This window comes from Exophiala xenobiotica (genome assembly GCF_000835505.1).
Source record: "Exophiala xenobiotica strain CBS 118157 unplaced genomic scaffold supercont1.1, whole genome shotgun sequence".
Lineage (NCBI taxonomy): Eukaryota > Fungi > Ascomycota > Eurotiomycetes > Chaetothyriales > Herpotrichiellaceae > Exophiala > Exophiala xenobiotica.
The window spans coordinates 3109028-3122759 of NW_013562494.1; the positions used below are offsets into that span (position 1 = coordinate 3109028).

At 52.0% G+C, this 13732-nt stretch overlaps 3 protein-coding genes across 4 annotated transcripts; all 3 read right to left on the reverse strand.

Annotated features, from left to right (window-relative positions):
• Nucleotides 1-13: 13 nt before the first annotated feature.
• Nucleotides 14-1711, reverse strand: PV05_01217. 2 transcript variants are annotated; one of them, XM_013466183.1, is made up of 3 exons: nt 1470-1711; nt 1148-1414; nt 14-1091 (listed from the first exon to the last, which is right to left on the reverse strand). In XM_013466183.1, the coding sequence occupies exons 2-3, from the start codon at nt 1359-1361 to the stop codon at nt 448-450; spliced, it is 858 nt and encodes a 285-aa protein (XP_013321637.1). In that variant the 5' UTR covers nt 1362-1414; nt 1470-1711; the 3' UTR covers nt 14-447. The 2 variants fall into 2 exon arrangements, with proteins under 2 accessions (XP_013321637.1, XP_013321638.1); XM_013466184.1 differs by having other exon boundaries at nt 1148-1711.
• Nucleotides 1712-8656: 6945 nt separating this feature from the next.
• PV05_01218 (uncharacterized protein) lies at nt 8657-9926 on the reverse strand (the record flags this gene model as incomplete). Its single annotated transcript, XM_013466185.1, has 3 exons — nt 8657-9329; nt 9445-9668; nt 9798-9926. The coding sequence occupies 3 exons, from the start codon at nt 9924-9926 to the stop codon at nt 8657-8659; spliced, it is 1026 nt and encodes a 341-aa protein (XP_013321639.1).
• A 1130-nt stretch (nt 9927-11056) lies between these two features.
• PV05_01219 (uncharacterized protein) lies at nt 11057-13023 on the reverse strand (the record flags this gene model as incomplete). The annotated part of the gene is made up of 5 exons (XM_013466186.1): nt 11057-11213; nt 11274-11723; nt 11775-12040; nt 12098-12616; nt 12667-13023. The coding sequence occupies 5 exons, from the start codon at nt 13021-13023 to the stop codon at nt 11057-11059; spliced, it is 1749 nt and encodes a 582-aa protein (XP_013321640.1).
• Between the last annotated feature and the right edge of the window lie 709 nt (nt 13024-13732).

Genomic DNA, 13732 nt, shown 5'->3' on the forward strand with positions numbered 1-13732 from the left:
TTGGTGAGGGCCAGCCAGTTTCGCCTTTCGCCTTCGCATTCCTGCCCAGCAACCCTCCAGTGCCCCTTCTTATGGGCTCACGCCAGCCTGTTACGAAGATCACGTGAAGCGCGCGGCTCCGGCAGATCCGACAAATGTCGTGCAGTGGTCGTCAGAGAAACCACCAGAAATCAAGGCCTGGGTGAAAACGCTACACAGTAATTTACGGGCAAGCTGAGGTGAGAGACTCTCTCGACCAATGCATGTATCGTGCCCACTGATCTTCTAAACCTTGCGAGCCTCGTCTGTCATCTGCCACATCTGCCTCCACCAGGGCTACTGTGTACGGTGACCATACAGATTTGTTGATCCCGCACTGCGCTTCTTGGGATCCGAGTTTATTGCCAAATAGCGCGCGCCACAGCTCACCCAGGCCGTCAACGACATCATAGGCTCCCCACGGCTCCCTCATAATTTCTCAAACGTCGGTGTCTTCTTTCGTAGTCCACTCATGATGGCTCTTTCGACATCAGTGCTTTGCACCATGGCCGCATTCCAGATCGCAGTGTAGTTGAGATTGTCTTCGACTGTTCGCCCCCATGCAGCGTCAAGGATGTTTTTCGTGCCTTGCACCGCCACGGGACTTTTGCTTGCGAGAAACTGTGCGAACTCCACGCCTTCCTTGATGAGCTCAGCCTTGCCTCCGCTAACCACACGACTGACAAAGTTGTTGACTTTCGCCTCTTCTGCACCAAATGGCCGTGCACTGAGGCACACTTCCTTGACCCAACTCGTCACGCCGCCTACCACTTTCGGAAGCCTGCTCAAGGTCCCAACATCCGCTGCCAATCCAATGTCGACTTCCTTGACACAAAATTGGGTATCGGATAGACAGAACCGGATATCGCATGCCGAGGACAGATCGATGCCAAGCCCATACGTATAGCCGTGCAGCAGGCCGATCACCGGCTTCTCGCAACGAGCCACAGTCGTGATGACTTCTTGTAGTTCGAATATATGTCGTCGTAGATGAGTCGCTTTTCGGGACGGGTCAACAAAATTCCCAGCTGCCAGGGGATTTCCCGGTTTGGATGCTTCTGCCACATCCAGGCCTACCAGGTGTTGGTCATCGTTGTTGCTTTTAAAATACCATTTCCAGGTCGCTTACCTGCCGTGAATGCTCGGTCTCCAGCCCCCGAGAGTAGGATGCACCGGACTCCAGGGTCGACGGACAATTGCTCGAAGATGGCCTTCAACTCGAACCACATGGGCGGATAGAATGCATTTAGCTTCTGCGGTCGATTGATTTCCACGTGGACGATATTGGGAGCCGGGATGGTGACATTGTAGAATTTGAAGTTGGATAAGCCAGACGAAGCCATCCTGTCAGAAGAGGGGGTGGACACTATTCACAGAGATGCCAGAACCAAGCGTCCTTCGAGCGCATAAGTCTATCAGAGTAATTGGAAGTTGAGTAAGTGCAGGCTTACCGTGAGTTATCGACATGTCTGCTGCAGACACGGCTGCGCTGGCCTCGCTTTACAATGCCTCGGCTGTACGGTATCAGCGTCAAAGTACTTGACCATGTGGTGGTCTCAGGTAGGAAGGTGCACCGAGAGAGTCACATGGGGGAACTTCCGGCGGTGGCCCGGGCGAGACGGATCTTCAACGACAACTCCTACAGCAGAATTTGCAAGGCACCACAAATATCGCGCGGGAGCGAAAGGCACAAAGGTGAAGCCGGGCAGTTTGCATTGTATACAGGTAAAAATAGTTGTTGTGAACATAATTAATTACAGTCCTCCGCCCTCGGCAAGTACTCCGGATCGTTCACAGGAGAAAAGTGCGCCCTCCTTGTCCGGTATGCCCAATCTCAATGACCAAATCCCCCTGCGTAGCTGTTGGTCGAAATATCCACGCCGCGTTAACCGGTGTTGCACAGATAGAGTGATGAAAGCGGCGGGATCGATGTGTGGCTGAAAGCAAACTTGATATCCTCTGAGGTTGATGAACAGCTTCTTAAACCTTCTTCTCCCAGTCCCTCCAGCTGCCATAATGGTCCGAAATGCATGGCGGCCCCGGCGGGAGACCAGGTGGTGGAATGAAGCAATCGCTTGGAGAGGGGCGTGGAATGATCGGGCGGATAGGAGCTGCCATGACCGATGCTCCGAGGCATGACAGCAGGGCGATGAAGACTTGAAGTTTAAGCATCGTTTCTGCCGCTTGAAGTTGACTTGAAAGAGAGCGAGTGTGACGCGACGGAAGGCACAAGGAATGACTGAAGGGTCGGAATGATGGCAAGGAAAACCCTTGAATCAGGGCCTGAACCCGATATATACTTATTCTTTTCCTCTGCTACTCCACCAGTGACCACCGAGTCACAGAGCAGGAAGCGTGTGATGTGGGCTCAAGGTCGCTTCCATGGATATATCACACCATGGTCGGGACGAGTTCAATGGACCAAGCACCATCTTTGAGTATCTGAGATCCCGCGTGTTGGATAGGATGTACTATGGTACTCCATAAAGCCCATACGAGATTAGAGGTCTCGCATTAGTGAAGCCGATTTGCTTTCGAAGCGCGCCTCGTAGCGCACTCGTGGCGCCCTTGTTTCGCGGCTGTTCCTGAGAAAGTTTTGGCGTGAAACATTATTTTTGCCGACAATTCTTCCAGGAGACTGTGATACTCGTAGTTATCAGCTGGAATCGACGATGAAGAGAACGTGCCCCGTCAAGTCCATTCCAGCTGATAACTACGGAGTATCGTATGCCTTGGTTATCGGATGAAGGATCTCGAAGTAGAAGGAGTACGGGCCTGTCTCAAACTACTGTACGGAGTAACGGAAGAGGAGCAGAGGAAAGGAGATAAGCAGCTTTACTATGGTAGAATCCAATTTCAAGGACTCTGAGTCAGTGAGACACAGTGGGATGGGCTTTGGCAACAAACACCACAGTTATTTTAGAGTCTGCAATTTCCTGTCCGTGCCTGTTGAACTCGGTTTAGCGAGGAAGTCATTTCCACACAAGTCGAGCTTGATCGGCGAAGTGGGTTACTACACATAGTATAGTCGGTCCATGATATCCCGTCTCGCTAAGGGATGGAGTCACTTTAGTCAAGTTGAGCGTCCATGAGTGTCCTTGATCAGTGTCCACTGTCGGGAGCAAAACTACGGACTACCACGACAATGATACTCGGTAATATCAGCGCATACTTTCTCCCCCTGAGAAGTTTTCCGTCGGTACGGAGTCATCATCTCGCAGTGTCCGTCGTCCTGGACTCTCGTTGGCGTTCTCTCTCATGATAGGGACGTCATACTTTCATCAAAACGGCGGCGTGGACCATGCGACCATGTTGACTAAATATCGATGCGGGATCAGTCGTGTGGAACAAAGTTCATGCTGTACAGTGATGCAACTGGAAAGCGCTTAGCGATTCTCCCCGCCGGCCACGCGTGGTGCCAAGGACCCGCGATCATCTTCATGCCACGGGAGAGCTCACACCTAGGTACACAGTATCCGCAGGATGATCGATTCGAAAGGACTGCCGGTCGGGAGACAGGATCTCAGCGCATCACCACCTCCACTCCACTCAGCTCCGGCAGGATTATCGGAGCCGCCAAGGAACAGTTACCAGTCCAGAAGCCAGCGCGAAAAGGTACGTCTGGCTGGAATCTTTTCTGTTTGGGTCGCCGCGTAACACGTCTCGCATCATACCATCAAAGACAAGCGCCTACGGGTAAATTGTACTGCTGACTGCCTCGAGCGCAGACTACGGAGAGTATCTTACCTCAGTATTCACCGCCGGCATCGAGGATTCTTTGCCTCCTTTCTTCTGCACCTTCCGCCTTCATTGAATCCCGAAAAGACAAGTTCAAGCACTGTCCTTCCACCAGGGGAACCTTCCTTGATCCCGGAAGGCTTTCGAAGCCATCACAGATTATCTGAAGGATATCTGGCCAGGCACTAACCGTTTCTCTCGCTGTTCCTCTTCTCATGTCCCACTCGTAGTGGTTTTCCCCACCAACTTGAGCATCTTGCTTGCTCACATACCTGCCACCATCAGTTCGGTCACTGCCTAGTGCTTTTGACCATTGGTAAGATCCTTTGCAGACCAAAGATTGCCCACGAGCCTTTCATATGTGATACTAAGCCGTCCAGCAAGACCTGGAAAGGATGATAGCGCAAAGTCCACTTTTGTGGGCAGGGCACGTACGCGAGGGAGAAACGTGGAATGTTAGCCATTTCAGCAACTTGTCTGCTCTCGCCTTCGCTTGCAATTCGACCTCGAAGACAACCATTCTATCCTACCAAGGGAAGGACCCGCGACATTCTCGATCCAGTCAAAGCTCCGAGAGTAGGCGACTCAAAGCACCAAAAAGGCGGGATGGACCCAAGTTACCCGGGCTCCGTCTCCTTTTCCTGCCGAGGCCACTTCCTCTCACACTTTGACTGATCTTGGTCATGGCTACACGAAATACCAATACTACCCTCAGTGATGTATCGCCATCAAGTTTGCGCCCATTTGCAGGAGAACTCGATTTGTGGAACCTTTGTACCTGTATGAGGTGGTCAGCTGGTATAAGCACCTTCTTCAACATTCCACATACGAAATATCCGTGTCAAATACCCTGCTTCATCGACTTCCGCAGGGACGATCCGTACCTTGTCGAAGGTCCCTTGCTTCACAAGCTGGTCTTGGTCGCCAGAGGCCCGCCATCATCCAGGAACATGCACATGGCATCTATCACCTGAGCATCAAATACAATATGATGCGTGTCCAAATTTGACTTGTCAAGTAGCTCGCGCCGAACGACCGTCGGCGGCGACAGGGGTACCTGACTCTAGGGTTTCCCTGCATCTGAGACCTCGTTTATTCGGAAGTTCCGACTCGATAAGGCATCTCAGATCTTTCTGGTCCAGACCATCTCAGCCACTTTTTCGCTCGCCCACCCGGAAATGTTATGGCGAGCATCAGACATTTGTGATACTCCCTAATGTTGTACTGTTGCCAGCCTTGGTCTCTTGCGAAAATATCGATCAGGTGCTGCTGTGATGAAGACAAGATTCATCTTGCTTGCAGTGGCACAGGAACTATCGACGATTTGATTTGTCTCTACCACGTGTGTTTGTCTGGCGCGATGTCTGACGCCCGGAAATGTGTCATATGCATGGCGAACGTGGCATATAAAATGCTGCTTGCAGCTCTGAGCAGTCTTTGCCTACAGCTTTGGCCTTGTTCGAAACTTGCGATTATCCACAGACACGTCAGCTGTCATCGACATTGACATCTCAAGGTGTCTTCACGACTATTACATCAGTCCTCAGAATGTGCTCTCATCCGAAATCATGGGCCACTTGCGGCGGCTGCGCCGGCAACCCTCCACGGTGAGCATTATGCCAACGGTATTGTCATGCGCCTAAGTGAGCGCGTTGATGGCCAATGCCGAATCCACATGACTTTTGCTGACAATATGATAGCAGCAGCAAAAGGTGTGGCCGTTGCAATGGCACAGGGGTCGTGGCACTCCCATGCCGCATTTGCTCCTCCAGCGGTCGCACATCTGCGAGTTCGAGCAGTCAATCGAATACGCAGCGACAACATGATGCGGTGGGTCGACTCAATCACGGCCAGCAAACTTCAAGGACCTGAACCCCGAAAATCTGCGAGGCTTTGGGGTCGATGGCGCAACCGGCAACAAGTGTGGTCTTCTCAACTCGAAAGTCAATTAACACGAGGCTACCCCGTACGCTTCCCAGAAGCGCTGTATCAAGACATGTCCAGATATATTGTTTGTCCTCATTATGTCCAGAGATCATTCTGCTGGGTTTGTTTCAGCAAAATTGTTGTGGTGTGAAATGCCACAATTCAATACTACTCCCAAAACCACAGCTTTTGAAGAGGTTGAAACAGGCGTTCGATTTCCTTTCCGGCCTCTGCCGTTCTCTCCTCATGGTGGCCTTCAGGTTCATCACGGTACATGGTAACGGGACCCCAAAGACGTACAAGCTGGCGTGGCTGCGTGAACTCCAAGTGCATGAGTGGCTCCCGGAACTCAACCCGGTGGGCGTTTTCTGCAGCCTGTACAACATTCAACAACGCTTTGAGCGTGTCACTACGGAGCTGCATTTACATCGAGTAGGTGATTGGCCAGGTTACAAGATGCTATGAAGCTCCGCCGGCTGAAGACATTGTGCAAGAAAAGGCAACCCATCCTGTCGTACGGCCTTTTTGCTTCTCATCTCGTGCTTTCAAGCCCATCTGTCACCAACCATGCATTCGGAAGCGGACTCTATTCGATTTTGGCTAACCGGCGTGGAACTGGACGTCCAGTACTCTCCGGGTGAATGCCTGCCTTCAGCTGAGAAGCTCGTTTCTCGAGCGGTCTGGAGATTCCAAATACTGTGCATGTAATCTTCCTTCTACATAACTCTACATCAGCGACTCGTCTCTGCTCTGGCAGATACTTTTCGCCATGGCGGCTCTGGCCCTGTGCCTGTGATCTGGTCATTTCGCCAGGCAGGTGTACAAAGCACTGAAGAACCTTGGAAATCATGTCGTACGAATCGATTTCACCGAATGTCTCTCCATTGCTCTCGGCGCTTCGATTGCACCCTCGCACAGAACGATGATTCTTCCGATGCCCGGCGCATTGGGTTATCGTCACTGCCTTGCTGGACTGTCTGGTGTCACATGGCTCCTCAGCATCATGACGTCTGTTGGGGCTGACTGATCAAGATGTTGCCTCGTGCAGTACGGCACCACACATCTATATTTGGGGCCACATACGCACAGGGAAAAGGGTGTTTCAGCATTGCACAGCTGCCCGAAGATTGAGAGCCAGGACCTTCGTTTGAGGATTGTAAACGAGTCGGAAGAATTCCTTGCCTGCTTCGAAGCGTTCTATCTCTCCAAGGAAATCGCCGATCCCTACAATGTGCGACAGTACCTTACCTCTTTACCCAAGGATTTGTACACCTGAATAGCCCATAAGCAATCTCCTGGTACCCATGAAACGGTTGGACAGATCCTCTCCCTCGATGTTACAGACCAGGTCTTCAGCCCTAATTGAAACTTTCGACCACGTTCGATAAAAGAGGCCGGAAATGCACCAGAATTGTCATCGTCCTCCAAGGTCTCCTTCGTCGCGACTATGCGAATCATCCTATCTACCACGGTGCATTCTGGAATTCTAGAACTCCGCCAATTGCGCCTTCACCACTCGTCGAGGTGATGACGTGGCGTCCCTTGTACTCATCATTCTAATCAGGGCATTTCCTGGAATGCGTGACAACGAGCCGGACAACCAGACTGAGGACGCTTTCTGTCTGTACTATCAAGTCGCAAGCACCTCGCGACCCCTACACTACCGCTTGTCTCGCTTTCCTATTGGTCTTGGTTGACCGGTGAAGGCTTCGGAATGTCAGGTCTGCGGTTGGCGAAACGGAGAGGACAGCGCATTCAAAGTTCCTCATGCTGCGGACACAAAGCTTGAGTCATGAGAATCGCCTGTGGCCGAGACCAACATCATCGAGGCACTTGGCGAGTATGCGAACTTGTCCAAATGTCTCCGACATTGTAGCTCTTCGCACGGACCAAGTCGGCCTCAAGCCTCTTTATCCAAACCGGCCAGTTACTGGAGCATTCGGAAAGACAAGGACATGCAGCTGATGAAGAGGATGCCAACACACTGACGAGAATATCATCTCGAGATCTCCGGTGACTAAGGAATCCTTTCACACATGATATTTGACACTACGGCTCTTTCTTGGACGTGGCAAGTGTGGGGACAATGCAGATGCTGAGCCAGCTTGCCGATTCTTCAGTGAGTCCATGCTCTACCTCCTTAAGAAGCCAGGCCTTTCCTTTTTCACACGTCCGTTTCGGCAGCTATACAGATGCCCCCAGTACGCGTCGAAATGACAGACTGGACTGGACTGGCATCCTTTGAAACCATCACCCGTTAAGCATATCCGCGTGCGCCGTGCCTGCATTCACTGATGCAGACTTTTGGGACCATCGGATCAGCTATGGACACAAACGATTGTCAACACTGGTGAAAGGCAAAAGAATCTTCCTAAAGAATGATTTTCAAGAGGTCGGTGTCTGCTATTAATCATCTATCCTAACCGATGATGGAGTATTAAGGTAATCCTGGAAGAAAGGGCACAGCTCGCTCGCATGTTATGGCCAATTGTGATATCATCCGCCATCGCCTATGCCCGACCAGCAAATCCCATAATGCAAAGCCCGATTATGCTGTTTGGGGGTATCGATGCCGAGAACCGATTTTTTGGCATACATGAGGTCGTCATCATGGTGTCGTGTCGAGTGACGGTGAATAAGAAGACAGGTGGTGAGAGCTGTACTCTGATGCCGTATGTACAAGTGAATGAATCCGGGGGTATTGTTGAAAGCAGGCGACGTAAGGGATTTGCTCAATGTTTTCAATATCTGTCGCTGTTGTGAAGGACCGACGGCGCATTCGGGGTCATACGTTCGTCAAGGGGGCCTGTGTGCTGAATGAGGGGTTGGAGCACAGCAAGTAGTTGAACTTGGGTCAGTGGATGATGGTCGTCGGGTTCTGATGAGGAAGGAGAGAAAGTGATACATGGATAACCAGTCACCATCCCTTCATTTACCAGCTAAGCTCCAGTGGGTGCGTGACGCACATGTCTTGTTAGACGACCGTAGATCTGTCGTGGACAGGCGCTTGACCCGCATTGTGAGCACCGGTAGTGTGAGCAGCTGGGGTATTTGCTCCGATGCCGTGGGCGCCCACAGCGCGGTCACCGCCCATGTTGTCTGGTTCAAAAGCCTGATGAGTTGGGGCATCTTGGCCGGGGATGTTGACCTTCTCGCGGGCGGCCGGGTCGAAGGCAGAGTCACCGTACTCCTTGATGCGGAGACCGAGACGGCCCGGGTCGATGTTCCAGTGGGTGTAGATCAGGGCGATGGAGAAGACCGGTTTCGCGAGGATATCGAGGACGCCGTAGAAGACGGCCTCGCTGTCGGGAGCGATGACATTGCCACCTTCGGCGACCCCCCAGCAAATCGGGTAGCAGAGCCAGACGACGAGGGTGATGACGCCGCATAGGGTGTAGGAGCGATGCACGTCCTTGCCGAGAACCTGGGCGTGCTTGCGGCCAGTGATGCCGAGTTCGTAGAAGATGTACAACATGGCGCCGCAGCCGAATCCGTAGAACCCCCATTTATAGCGAGTCTTGACCAGTGCACCGATCAAGCCGTTGACGATCATGATCTCGTCCATAAGGATGATCCAGAGGATGGTCGGCCAGGGCATGCCGGCGGTCAACAAGAGGTTGAGAAGGAGCATGGGGGTGGTAAGAAACCTGTTGTACCAGAGGACCGAAAAATATCAGTTCAATGCTCATCTGTCCGGAGTCCTCGGTATTTCTCGAAGTGAGGAGAGATGAATTGCCAAAGAAAAAAAGACAGGAAACGTACCAGTCGATGTAACGAGCGTAGAAGACCTGTCTGTTGACGCCTCGGACGATGCTTTCACTGCGCAGCCATTCGACGTTGATGGCAGTCCATCCGAGATTGGAGCCCATGGCGAAGTATGCGATGCAGGCGATCCAACACAAGCCGCTGGTGAGGTAGAAGAAGACCCGGTCGGGACGCTTCTTCTTTCCGGATGCGATGAGAATGCCCAGGGCGGTAGCACCCATCTAAAGAGGTGGTGGGATTAGCTGTTGCTGCTTTGACAAGCTAGGTAGGACGGCCACAACGGCTTATGGTCGTCGTGTCGTGGCTGACTCAAGGCGCAGCCACGGACGGGAGATGGGAAGGAAACTCACCACCGCACAGACTGTGTAGTACCAGTCTGATCCACGCACTGTTTGGTGGATGGCGACGGACTGGTTGTTCTGTCTCATGGTGTTGACGTTCAGCGCGTCGTTGCGCTTGACGAGGACGGCGTCAGCCATGATTAAGGCAGAGTCTTTTTGGGGGCTTGCGGAGATTTGGACTGTATGATCCTCCGAGATGGATGTTTGGAGAGTGCTGATGATTGTTGTGGTGTCAGTTCAGGTTGCAAATTTGGGTGTGTTGATATACAGTTGTCACCGTCCGTGTCGTCATCTGATGATTCCGCGTCGAAGGCAATGTGATGAGTGATGAAGAGTATGACCTCAGATCTCGGTGTTACAGTGAATGGCAAGTGAACGTCATGAGTTAGGTAGCCCGGTTGAGAAAGCCGTACAGACACAGCAGCAAAGTGCTGGGAGTATTCACTGGAATAGTACCGTAAGCGGTAAGGGAGGTTATGGAAGCTTCTTGGTTGGGGACGTCTGACTTGAATGGCGACGCAACATGGCATTTGAGCATTCGGAAGTCCTGTTGTCTCCTTATTGTCAATATTATGTAAGGATGAGGTGAAGGTAAGGTGAAAGTGCGAGCACTAACAGGGCGACAATAGATGGCCGGTTTGGATGCCGCCAGTGTCAAGATAGAGGTGCCGTCATGGCTAGCCTCGAGTCACCCTTGTCGTCCAGGATGGTGTGGACCAGCCAAAAGCCTAGAGACCGTGCATCAGAAGCTTGACTGGACAATGACCTCCCTGGGCAAGCGACAAACACATCACTTCGGTCCTGATAGGTACACGTGGGCGAATTTCGCAGAACTTGCGGAGCCACAAGGTAAGGAGTTGCCAGACAGGAGTACAGGGTTGCAAAGACATCAGAACATGTTTCCCTGTCTTGAGGCGCGCATGAAGGGCTCCGTAAGAGTCGAAGTCCACGCTGGATCGCAACTCCGTGTGGTGCAATCGGATTGCAATCCCAGAAGGAGCCTCCACAAGGCTGAAGAAATTTCATCACGACTCCGTCACGTGCGACCGGGTTTTCCGTACCCTTGTCATTCTTCTAGGAGCTGACCATCTGCATGCACGGCTGATCATCCGCGTCGCAAACGGAAAATGTCCCCCCTCGGGTCCTTTGCACCGATCTGGCGCTCCGGCAGGGTGAAGTCCGAGGGAAAAGCCTTGCTGAAGTGGTCGTTTCATGACAGATCCAGACATAGTGTTAGTCCGCCTGTTTTCCTTCTACGGGAGCGGGCCTCATCCCGCGGCATAGGTGCTCTTCTCACGCAGTGACTGTCCAAACTTCCACAGAAGGACGGGTGCGGGTATGCCGAGGCCGATCGCAATGAACCCTAGCATCGAATTACCCCAGTCGAGGCCCAACGCTTGGTACATATATGGCGCAAAAAGTGGACTGTATCGCGAAGCTGTTAGACATCATGTGTATGAGAGGAAGCGAAGATGGTGCACTTACAACCCGAACCCGGCCAAGCTCCGCAGAACAACGGCAGAAGCCACCGCCGAGGCCGCAAATCGTGAGTAAGCGTCGACAATGTACGTTTGAGTACACTGAAACCCCATGATAGTTCCGGCAGCAAAGATGCAAGCTCCAATATTCGGTGCAATCCAGTGAGTATGTTCATAACTGGTCCACCCGTAAATAAACAGGCCGACCGGCACCAGAATCGCTCCTGGAATCATCAACGGGACACGAAACTCCGGCCTTCCCACATTGTTGTTTCTCTTCTTCAACTTGCGGTAGATGCGGTCATTGATGGGGGCACAGATTTGGGTTCCGAGGAAAAATCCCAGTCCCAGGGAGACATAGTTGAGGCCACCAATGCCCGTCGTTTCATGGTAGACCTCCGTCCAGACCGTGGGGAAAGTGGATAAGACCAGATACATGAGTCCGTACAAATAGGCCCTTCCTAGGCATTAGCCTACATGAACACCCGTCGGATTGTAGAATACTCACATATAGACGGCAAGAGCTTGAATGATAGGTTGTGTTCCAAGAAGTCGAAATGGACGGACCAGACTTGTTCTCAAAACCTTGCCCAACGTCCTATCAGGGTGCTCCCATTCAGTGTGCAAATCCGGGTTGCCATTCTCCTGACGGAGCCTTTTGGCCTTGTTAGCCAGCAATTTGGGAGCGTATGTTTCTCGCAAGTAGAGCAGACCGAGCACTTGGATGCCCGCATCGACAATCGAAGTCGACCAGAAACACCACCTCCAAGTTGTCTACACAGAGTCAGTTCACCCCACGTGCCCCAGAGAACATGGTAGATTTTGGCTCACTTTCATGGCAATGAAACCGCCGGCTATAGGACCGACGGCAGGTCCTAGCAACGGGGCTAATGAGTAGATACTGATTGACTTGCCCCGTTCTTCAGCACGCCAGCAATCGCTCAGTACTCCGCCGCCAAGTGCCAGTGGGGCAGAGCCTCCCAGTCCGCTCAGGAAACGGAATGCAATGAGCTGACCTTTTGATTGGGCAAACCCACAGCCGATGTTGAATGCTAAAAAGAATAGATTCGACAATTGCAGGACGATAACTCGGCCATATATCTCAGACAGGGGGCCGAGAAATAGGGGGCCGATCGCGTAAGCCAACACGAAGATGGACAACATCAGAGACTTCTCAATATCCGACTCGACACCCAGATCTTGACCGATCTTGTTCAAGGCTGGGGCAACCATCGAGGAGGATACTGGGGAAATGAATGTAAAGGAAGATACGATCAGGGTCGCCGCCCATTTCTTTTTATAGGTCCAATTTTTGGGATTTTCTGGATCCTCTGGACTTTCCCAAGCGACCTTATGGAATAGTCAATCTCAGTTCGAGTGTCGGGGGCTCGATAACCTACCAGATTCGGATCCTTTATTGTCCTCGTAGATTTCTCTCTGATCAATTCGGGACGATTCGCCTCGACATCTTGGCTATCCCTCGTGTTTCGGATGCCAAATCTGACCTCCTCCACCGACTCACTGGAACTGGAAGTATCATCTTCGTCGGGGGCGGTCGATGCCTCACTCAGATCGTCTCGTACCGCGTTGGCGTAATATTGATGAGCTCCGTGGTCATCCATGAACTGAGGCGAAAATAGTTGATGAATTCCATCTTCCGGACTTGATCTGGCTCGTCTTAAAGGATCGCGTGTGCGTGACAGTTGGCGAGGCCGATTATCCGGGGCGGTCCTCGTTCTACTTAGATCAGTGGCCATGATAGGTGCTTGAGCACAAACTAGAGAAAATGCGATGTTCAAGTGCGGGACCCTGTTGGTGAGCGAAGGAGGGGACACAGGCCGAGCAATATGTATGTGCAGCAGAGGCGAATGGAGACACGGATTTTAGTCATATTACCGGCGCGTTGAAGCCTTTCTTCACTGGATGAAGAGAATGCACAACCATGACCTGCAGATCGTAGGACAAAAGAACACGCATAATAAGCTGCGCCACCCCGGTCAAAGACGAAGTCGTCCGGGTATCGGCACGCTTGGGATGTTGGGATTGGTGAAGAAGATGCATTGACAAGCACAACGCCAGGATTGTTCAGGCCGGTCCGGCGGGTGACTGTGGCATGAGCCAGTGAGAAACATGCCGTTACCGGCCTCTCAGACCTGATGGGCGCCCTACTTGGGAATCGGAGTCTTCTTAGAACGACTCTTGTGCAAGGTATTTTAGGAGACGGAAAAAATGATGAATGGAAGACGTCATGAAATGCCCAGTCACGTGATAACGCACCAGGTCCACGTGACCCTTTACGATTAACCTCGGTACAAATACGGCGGAGTACTTGGGACTTCCTATGCAGTTTTCCTCGGACAATTTCTGCGCTTCTCTTTGCAGAACTTGGAACTTCCGTTGTCCCTGGCACTCGCTGCAGCACGAAATAATGGCGCAAATATTATTGCAAATCACAGCAACACAGGT

What these genes read in the sequence shown, in the direction of transcription:
- PV05_01217 (XM_013466183.1), bottom strand. Translation starts at nt 1,361, where the DNA reads ATGGCTTCGTCTGGCTTATCCAACTTCAAATTCTACAATGTCACCATC. An exon ending in AGACCGAGCATTCACGGCAG is followed by an intron (nt 1,092 to 1,147) that starts GTAAGCGACCTG and finishes AACACCTGGTAG; the next exon opens with GCCTGGATGTGGCAGAAGCA.